The sequence below is a fragment of the Sinocyclocheilus anshuiensis genome, unplaced genomic scaffold, assembly GCF_001515605.1.
Source record: "Sinocyclocheilus anshuiensis isolate Anshui unplaced genomic scaffold, SAMN03320099.WGS_v1.1 scaffold217, whole genome shotgun sequence".
In the NCBI taxonomy this organism is placed as follows: Eukaryota; Metazoa; Chordata; class Actinopteri; order Cypriniformes; family Cyprinidae; genus Sinocyclocheilus; species Sinocyclocheilus anshuiensis.
In genome coordinates, this window is record NW_015536538.1 from 1,796,733 (window position 1) to 1,806,641 (window position 9,909).

At 37.6% G+C, this 9,909-nt stretch overlaps 1 protein-coding gene across 1 annotated transcript in view; it reads right to left on the minus strand.

The window, feature by feature from the left end:
* Nucleotides 1–23: 23 nt before the first annotated feature.
* LOC107696700 (protein strawberry notch homolog 2-like) overlaps nucleotides 24–9,909 on the minus strand; it is a 48,406-nt gene continuing 38,520 nt past the window's right edge. The window contains exons 26-28 of the mRNA XM_016497168.1: nucleotides 8,941–9,017; nucleotides 5,691–5,881; nucleotides 24–1,560 (exon numbers count right to left, since the gene is read on the minus strand). Coding sequence (XP_016352654.1) covers nucleotides 359–1,560; nucleotides 5,691–5,881; nucleotides 8,941–9,017 — 1,470 coding nt within the window. The 3' untranslated portion in view covers nucleotides 24–358. The remainder of the gene's footprint in view (nucleotides 1,561–5,690; nucleotides 5,882–8,940; nucleotides 9,018–9,909) is intronic.

The window sequence follows — 9,909 nt, forward strand, 5'->3', positions numbered from 1 at the left end:
AAATAAATATATATATATATATATATACACACACACACACAAGACTGCATCTGAAGGAGATAAAGGCACTGATTTAACAGAAGGCATTCATTCGAGAAAAAAAAACTCCCTAGGACAGGAAACAGTATACACCAATATCTTAATAAATAAACATCTCTTTCACCTCAATGTCTGCTGTGATGAAATGGTGGGTGGAAAAGCCCTATTGCTTCAAAAACCAAACTGATTCCAAGTGCCCATGTACTTTTAAAATCATCTTCATTGATCGCCAACGAACCGAACGCAACTCTTAGCTTATGGACTGAGAATGACTTGGGAAAAGAACTCAAAAAACTTTTGACTGTGCGTGTTTGAGCCTCTAGGTGGCATCCCAGTCCATTGATTTGAACTGGATGACAGACTGGCGGTGATCCGAGGGCGGTCCATGGATCATGTGATCCACCGTCTCCAGGGCGTCCATACTGCTGTGGCCGTTTGGTAACAGATGCGTCTGTTCGGAGGAAGATGATGACGGCGTGAAGTGTGAGGAGGAGGAGCTAGAGTCCGAGAGGGAGGAGTTTGTAGGCGCTGATGCAAATAAGGAGGAGTGAGGAAGAGGGGGCGGAGTCAAGGATGGCAGGGCTTGTGAGGTGAACGGGTATTGAAGCTGCGAATTGGGGGAGGGGTAACCGAAGTCCAAGTTGTCGAAATCAAACTCATCGTTCGTTCTTTCTGTAGTAGGCTGAGTGGCATGCGATTGCATGGCTTGGGGTTGCGATGGCAGGGATTGCGACTGCAAGGATTGCGACCGAAGGGGTTGCGACTGCGCATGTTCGCTCGCGTGCTGTTTCGACAGCAAGTGTGCGTTCAAAGTGTGCATCATGCGTTGACTGTTTGGGTGCCGTGCAATGCGTGGGGAATGCGCCGACACGCCGGATTGCTGTTGCATTTGCATGAATAGCTGCAGCATGAGCGACGTGTCTTGGCCTCGCTGCATCTGCGACAAAATCGCACGCGAGCCACTCTGTTGCTGCTGCTGTGTTAGCACACCAAACGACGAATGATTCTGCTTTAGTGTGTGAACGTGCTGTTGTGAAACATTCAAAGCGGCATGTGACGACATGAGCATGTTCGGGGTTAACGCCACCTGCCTGTGTCTCTGCTGCTCCTGGGAAATCAAATCTTCCAGGTTGAATGTCTCGGGGACAGCCGCGCATGGGCGTCCTCTTCCACCTAGCATGCCTCCGTTTAGCGACACACCGTTTAAGTCTGGCGCAGGCGTTTTGATGTCCGGCGATGGGCAGGGGCTGATGGTCAGATCCAGGACTTCGCTGACGGCTTCGCTCTTTGGCTTCGCCGCAGGCGGCAGAAGGGATCGTGGGTAATGAAGGTGGTTCTGAAGCGAGTGGGGAGGGTTTGCGATGAGCTTGCGGGCGTTGATCATCTTGGTCAGCATCTCTTGGCGCAGACGCTGGTCATTTGCGAACTGTTCTCTCTCCCGTCGCGCTTTCTTCACCTCCTCGTCCATCCGAGAGAGCTCAGCGCGCACACGGGATACGCAGTTCTCTGGGATTTTTATACCTGTGTCACACAAACACACAAGATTGTTATTTTCTTCTTAAGGAGGGAAAATCAGACATGCAGTCAAAACCAAAAATTATTCAGACACCAGATATAATTTTTGATATTTTTTTTACTAGTGGGTGCAGGACACTATAGTTCATTTACATAAGTGAGGATAGCAAAATAACGTAAACTGTGACATATACCCAAAAATGCTTCATAGAGTGGACTACCAGTAAAATTGATAAAAATTTGGGACCAAAAATTATTCAGACACTTTGACCTGACCATGTTTTGCTTAAGTGTTTTTCTTTAATTGCTAATGCGACCTATTTACACCACAAACTGAAGAAAATTACGCATTGCTTGGTAATTGGTTGACCTAAATTGAGCGTTCGCAAGGAGATTGACAGGCGATCTGACCAATCAGAACGCAGACATTGTGTGCCGCAACTGCTATCCGCCATCTTGCCCGACAGCTACGGCCGGTCTCCATAGAAATCCATGTTAAAACGGGGTAAAAAAGATAGACTGAATTGAAACTTTTTCAATATAACTAAATATAAAAATGTGCGGAGGGTTAAGCTGTGCTGTTGGCGGCCATAGTAACGACAATAACTAAGGAATTCCTTTAAAGTACTTGTTTTGCGTACCAGAAAACCTGTCATGTCAAGTGCTGTATGCGCTTAAGTTAAAATACTGCGTGTGAAATAATAAAATAATATGTTAAAACGTGTGCTCTTATTATCTTGAGGACAAAATCCTGTGAACTTCGGCCCGATCGGGAGCTGTATATTTACATGCGTGCTCATCTGTTTTCAATGCAGTTGCTTCATGCCATCTTCCCACTCATTAAACTATGACAGGTCCTTTACTGCAAAAAGACGGTCACTGTGACACTCTAAAGTGAAGAAATTATGGCGTTATATTGTTGACTCGGAAAATATGTAAATGCGCATGCCCAGTAGCAGCAGCTGTATCCCTTCTAGCCTTAACCACAAATCACAGGAGAGTAGATTAACTTTGGTGGACTTAAACTTGAAAAATGGTGTGTTCCGCGGTTGAAATACAATACTTTCTGATGTTTATTTATGTTCATTTCGTGATTTACATAAATATGATAAAATGATCGGTTCACATGTTTGAACTGAGGCAATACAGTGATCTGTCACGACACATTAAAGAGTAACAAAACACTATTTATTGTTTGAATTTCTTTAAAAATGACAAAATTTGAAAGCTGAGAGTCCTGAGACCTTGTTTCATACCAGAAGTAACCTGCTCTGTCTTGTCAGTCGGCATGTTGTCAGTTTTTTGTATTTTTCACTGCCTGAGAACATGGTGTGTAGTGTGAGAGCGGCGTTGTTTGTCGGGGATGGCAACAGTAACGAAGAAGGGCGGGTCTTCGCGAACGGTCAATTGGTTTTATCTAATTGTGTACTTAAATTTAACAGCTGACAGCTATTTAACCTAATTAATTACATACCTTTTTACCAAAGTTATCTGACATTATCAAGATGAATTTGTTCTGACACAGTTTAACTCTTGAGTTCTTGTCATATTTTATTACCATTTTCTAAACTATAGCGAATAAACTATGATAATGTGAGAAATGTTGAAGGTGTCTGGATAAATTTTGGTTTGACTGTATAAAAGCCCGTTCACACCAAAAGTGATAACTATATTAGCGTCCACACCAACACACGATAACGTTGTTTATTAAAAGTGTGTGCTGCAGTTTTGTCATCTGCTGCTTTAAATGAACAAGCTCTTTAAAGTCAGGTGGATTCTGATTGGCTGTCAATGTTTTTATTGTTCATCAGCCAAAAATAATTATTCTATAAGTGATTGCGACGGTATCTTTCAGCTGCAATTTGATTTTTAAAGCTATATCATTATCGTCCTTGGTGAGAATGGGCCTTAACTCTTAATTGTGATAATCTATACTCAGGACAAGTTTTAAGATAAATCTGGGATATTCATTGTTAGAGCTGCACAATAACAGATAAACGGTTAATCGTGATATAAATGAATTAATGAAACTAATGAATAAATAATCGTGATTATTGTGATTTAAATTTCTTTTTATATTTCATCAGAATTATTGCACTTTCAAAAAAGCACAAATCAAGATAACATCAACTGGTTCACTCGCAGATTTAGTCACAGCAAACAGTGCAAACAAGCACGTGAAAGGAAACGGACCAGCTGCATTACACTTTTATTTGATAAAATACTTTTATTTATATAAAATAACACTTTTATTTGGGGCAATAAGCCCCAAGAAGCCGTGGTTTACAGTGAATTTATAACAGCTAAGGGGCTTATTGCTTTTATAAAACGGTTATATACATATACATAGAAAGGTTTCACAAAATAAAACAGAGCAAATAAAGTGTAATGATATTAATAAAAACAGTATTCTTCCACCAAACAATGTAGTTCCTCAGAAACAGTTGTGGTTGCAACAAAGTGGTTGCCGAGCAACAGACAAACGTAAACAAAGGTGTGTGTTTGTAGAGTAATTTACAACAGCTTCGAACGTGGCTCAGCCAATCAGAATCCAGGACCGGAACTAACCGTTTTATAATAGAGATTGCTAAACTCCAAACTTACATATTTGCCAGTATTTTAAGCTCATGAGCACTTTTTTCATAATGTAGACAGAGTGCATGCACATGGTTACCTGGTTGAGAACATTTAGCAAACCACTGAGCAGAAAATGTATCAATTTCAGAAAAAATCTCTGATTGGGGGATTTACTATCTTGACATCTGGCAACCGCAACTATGAAGCTTGTGAAGGCTTGTTACCAATGTAAGATACTGCAAATGCCAAATTATAATGAAATGTTTTCAGGATAAATAACCAGTCAATTTATGAAAAAAGCTCTACTTGGGGATTTAAAATCTTGACATTTGGCAACCGCAACTACAGAAGCTTGTGGAGGGGCTTGTTACATTTATATTTACATTTAGTCATTTAGCAGACGCTTTTATCCAAAGCCACTTACACAGGAGGACAATAAAAGCAGTCAAAACTAACAAAAGAGCAACAATATATAAGTGCAAATGACAAGTCTCGGTTAGCCTAACGCAGTACACGTAGCAAGGTGTGTGTGTATATATATATATATATTATACACACACACAAGTAGAAAAACAAGTAGATAGAATAGAAAAAATAGAAAGCTATTTATTTTTTTTTTTAAATAAAGAATAAAAAAAAATTTAAAAAAAGATAAATATAGATAAAGTAGAATTAAAATAGAATAGAAAGTGCTAAAGTTAGAGGGTCAAATAAAGGTGGAACAGATGTGTTTTTAGTCGTTTCTTGAAGATGGTTAAGGACTCCGCTCGGATTTATTTGGGTAGGTCATTCCACCAGGAGGGAACAGTTAATGAAAAAGTCTGTTAAAGTGATTTTGTGCCTCTTTGAGATGGCACAATAATACGTCGTTCATTTGCAGAACGCAAGCTTCTAGAGGCACATAACTCTGAAGTAATGAATTTAGGTAAAGGGGTGCAGAGCCAGTGGTGGTTTTGTAGGCAAACATTAATGCCTTGAATTTAATGCGAGCAGCTACTGGTAGCCAGTGCAAATTGATGAACAGAGGTGTGACATGCATTCTTTTCGGCTCATTAAAGATTAATCTTGCAGCGGCATTTTGGATTAATTGTAGAGGTTTGATAGAAGTGGCTGGAAGACCTGCCAAGAGAGCATTGCAATAGTCCAGCCTGGACAGAACAAGAGCTTGAACAAGGAGTTGTGTTGCATGTTCTGAAAGAAAGGGCCTGATCTTCCTAATGTTGTATAAAGCAAATCTGCAGGAACGGGCAGTTTTAGCAATGTGGTCTGAGAAATGCAGCTTATCGTCAATCACAACTCCAAGGTTTCTAGCTGTTTTTGAAGGAGATTGTTACCAATGTACGATACTGAAAATGCCAAATTACAATGAAATGTTTTCAGGATAAATAACCGACAGGCAGGTGTATTAATACTGCAGGTGATTATGTTAAATAAATCGAGAGAAGCAGAAATCCTGATGGTGATTAAAATACAATTTATCGTGCAGCCCTATTCATTGCAATAATTCTTTTGCTAGGAAACAGGATTGAGAAGTAACAGATAACAGAACGTCAACTCACCAACTTGCTTGCTGTTCTGTTTGGTTTTGAGCCGTACGATCTGCAGGATGCTGGAGTTGGTGATGTCCGAGACTATGTCAGACACTCGTTTCCAGACCCTCAGCAGCGCTCCACACAGCATGTGATACTGCCTGAGACGCATCCCCAGAAAACACTCCTGACCCTGCTCGATCAGCTTACACTTACCATTCCTACCACAAACACACAGACACACAACACTGTTAAAGCTGAGGTTACATTCAATGTTACTGTGTGAAATTCTGAGAGTGAAATTCAATCATTTCAATGCGAATATCATCTAATGGGCTTCCATTAGCAAAGAAATTTCCCTATGCGATTTTTGTGTTGGGTTCAGGTTCATTAAACTGCGAAACACAAATTTGCAGCAAAGTTGAAGATTCACAATGGACAAGGCGCTCATTCTGGCAGTGTTAACTAAATATAAATTGTTAACAAACTAAATCTAAAACTACTGGAAATCACTTTTGATAACTGAATTAAAGCTTAAATACATCAAAATAAAATATGAAACCTAAAAATACTATATATAAAGATGTGAAAAAATAAATCACTAAAATCACAAATCACACAACAACTTCAAGTTGAAGTTCTAACCAAGTAATAAGTTTAGGTTATTAATTATATTATTAAATTACAAATACCAAAACTTAGATATAAATGAAAGATAAATATAAATATTAAAAAAACTAATAAAAAAAACTAAAGCACATAACAAAATGACTAAAACTCACTTATTGTAAAAAAAAAAAAAAAAGTGAAAACCACTGAAATTTTGTTAATTCAAAAAATTGCTTAAATATAACAAAATAAAATTATATGAAATATAAAAAACTGTATAAAAATTATATGAAAAAATAAACCTAAAAACAACTACATTGACTACAATTACTAAAACTCAGATATAAATTAAAGTTAAATATAAACATTAAAAAAACAAAACGACTAAAATTAAAACTGAAAATGTGAAAAACTCTAATTCAAAACATTAATAAACATTATAATAGTATATGAATAATACTAAAACACTGTTTTGTATCACACTACACATCAATATCATAAAATCATCCATAAAAAAATAAGCTGTTTGGAAAGCAAAAAGGGTTGGTTCATTTGCTACCTGGCAGAATAGCTTTGCGTGTTTATTTCATCATCATCATCATCATCATCACCTTTGAAACATTGCAGAGCAACAGTAAATGTGACCACACCTTTAATGGGTTAGTTCACCCAAATTACATTACTCACCCTCGTGTTGTTCCAAACCCGTAAGACCTTCGTTCATCTTCGGAACACAAATTACGATATTTTTGATGAAATATGAGGGCTCTCTGACCCTCCCATAGACAGCAAGGTAACTACCACATTCTACTACACATGTAAAGTTACGAAGCTAAAAAAGTATTCTCGTAGCTTCGTAACTTTACAGTTGAACCACTGATGTCACATGGACTACTTTGTCGATCATCTTGGTACTTTTCTGGACCTTGAATGTGGTAGTTATGATTTTCATTATGTGGGTTGTGCACCGGCACGGCTCCAGCGCGGATGAATCTAATGTTTTGAGGAGTATGTGTGGCGGATCCTGTACTTTGGAATCACAGATTCTAGCCAAATAAGAATTTTCACCGGATATTGTCATCTGAACAAGTAATAAGTCTGCCACTTTTGTTCTGACCAACTGAGGAAAAAAACATTACAATAAATCGCACTACCAATGGTGATTAAATCTTAACGATCGGTTAGCTCATATCACATCAAACCGTGCAAATTATTATTGTTGTTATTAGGGCTGCCCTCAACTAAAGATTTTTCTGGTCGACTAGTAGTCGTTCATTTGAAGCATTAGTCGACTAATCGCACGTTTATTAATAAACCACTTAAATCATAATATTGAGCCTTTAATTGGCTACATTGTCTAATAAGCACTCAAACGCACGCATAAAGCTTGCCACAGCACACCGACAGAAGTAATGATTATGAATGTGTCAGGGAAAAATAGTAAGGAGGCTGCATTAACATTTTAATAATTCATTGATAAACGAGTCTAGTGCTTTCTTTGTTTTCGGTTTAAGAGATGAAGTCGGCGACACGGACTCATCATCTCCGCAGTAGTGATGCGCCTGTATGTATGTTTCATACGTATTACATAAACCGAGAATATTTGTCTTCCATTTGAATTGTAAGGCAAGCATACACGGAGTTTCTGAGTTTTGCGCTCAAGTTCACAGAGACCGAGACGGCAGAAAGTGCATCCTGTTTGTTTTCATTGTTTTACAAAAGCGCCATGACTTGTTGTTATTGTGAGTGCACACAAATAAACGTAGAGTCTTTACGGATTCAAAAGATGTATTACTCTTATCTGTATAAGCAAAAATGAGGGAGTATTTTAAGAGCAAGTGAGCGCACCGATCACAAACTGTTAAAGTTAACAACATCAGCATTGCGTGTATGTAGTGTGTATTAGCGTAACATGTAGATTTCAATTTCTGTCCAGTCTAATCTCTAATTGTCATACCATTCGAATTTCATTTAAAGAAATTCTTTTAATCCAAAAAGCAAATTATTCTTCCTTAGAACTGATTCTCTTTAAAATAGAAAACTTGTGTAATCCCACGTAGGCTATCTGTAATCAGATGCTCATTTAAAACTAGAATATAATCTAATTTAAATCACATGTATTTCATAAACACATAATCCTTTCTGGATTACAATCCGCTATCAAAATGATAAATTTAATTATTCCAGCTGCTGTAAGAAAAGGCTATAAACGATCCGCCACCTGCAGGATCCTCACATGGGATATAGCCTATTACCCGGGAAAACTTCTTTATGTTTACAGAAGTGACGTAATGACGCAGCGGCATGCTCGAATGACCCACGAATTCCTACCAGTACCACTCAAATTAGAAAACATTATTCAATTAAGATAACCGTTGTGAATCGGGCTAAAGTAATGCGATAGTTTTGAACACTGGCTGGTTATGTACTTGCTCAAACATTGATTTCGGATCATTTTTAACCAAAAAAAGTTACGGACTGCAGCTTTAAACACACACCCTTCATCAGTTTACAGAGTTGTATTATAGTTGTTAATTAGCTATTAGTGCAAATTACAACAAAAACCTAGCAAAGAAAAATTGTGAGGATTTTTCTGGCACATACTGAAATACATTTTCAAAAACAAAAAGTATCAGGGTCAGAGTCTCTACTGACACAAATTGTCACTCACCAGTTGGCATGCGTGCAGTTGGTGAAAGAAAAGTCAAACTGACTCTTCCAGAAATCCTTTGCTTCATCGGGTGTCACCTTCAGAGCGGGAAGAAAAACACTTGTAGAACATGCTTTGCATTTAGTGTGAACCTGGACCACTAAAATTGGCAAAAAGTGGCTTTTTTAAATGCTGTTTTTGATTTTTTAGTTCATCATAACACTTGATATTTTTACAATATTGTATTTTAGGGCTAGTTATATGTTTAATGCAGCCAGTCAGACATCTGTATTCACAGTCTCAGAGGAGACTGAATGAGATATAAAGTTGTTTTAATAGAAAAATAATCAGTAATCTCTATAATCCTGCCAGCAACTCTGATCTTAATTGTTTGTACTCAGGTTTGGACCAAAAAATCAAACCGACTTTTACATTCAAACATACGTGTGTGCTCGTGACAGACCCGGTCTCTACCACTGGATGTCACTGTGCAACAAGAGCTCTGATTTAACATTATATTCAGGGGTGCACATAAGTTTTTCAGCCTGGTTCTCATAAGATCACTTTGAGATTTGGCTTGGTCCTCACACTGCACATAGTGTGACCCATTAAAAACAACTATAAAAATAAATGAATAACAGTGATAATATTATTGCACTTTATTTATTTAGTTTTTTAAAAATAAATTAATAAACATAATAATAAAGTGTGCTAATACTATTATATTTATAATTATTGTTATTTTAGTATTTTATAGTAAACTTAAAAATAAAATGCTAATATTTGCTTTTTTTTTTTTTAAATATGAATTTTCATTATTTTCAAACTTAAAATCAGCAAGCTTTTATTTTGGCGGGTTGCCGGGAAGTAAGTATATGCGCTTCCGGGTTTAGCGCTGCCGATTGTAGAGCGTCAACTGAATGAAATGTCACAGTTTTGCATTGTGCTTTGAAAACGTTAGCGGGTAGCCTATATTTATGCTTTCACTTT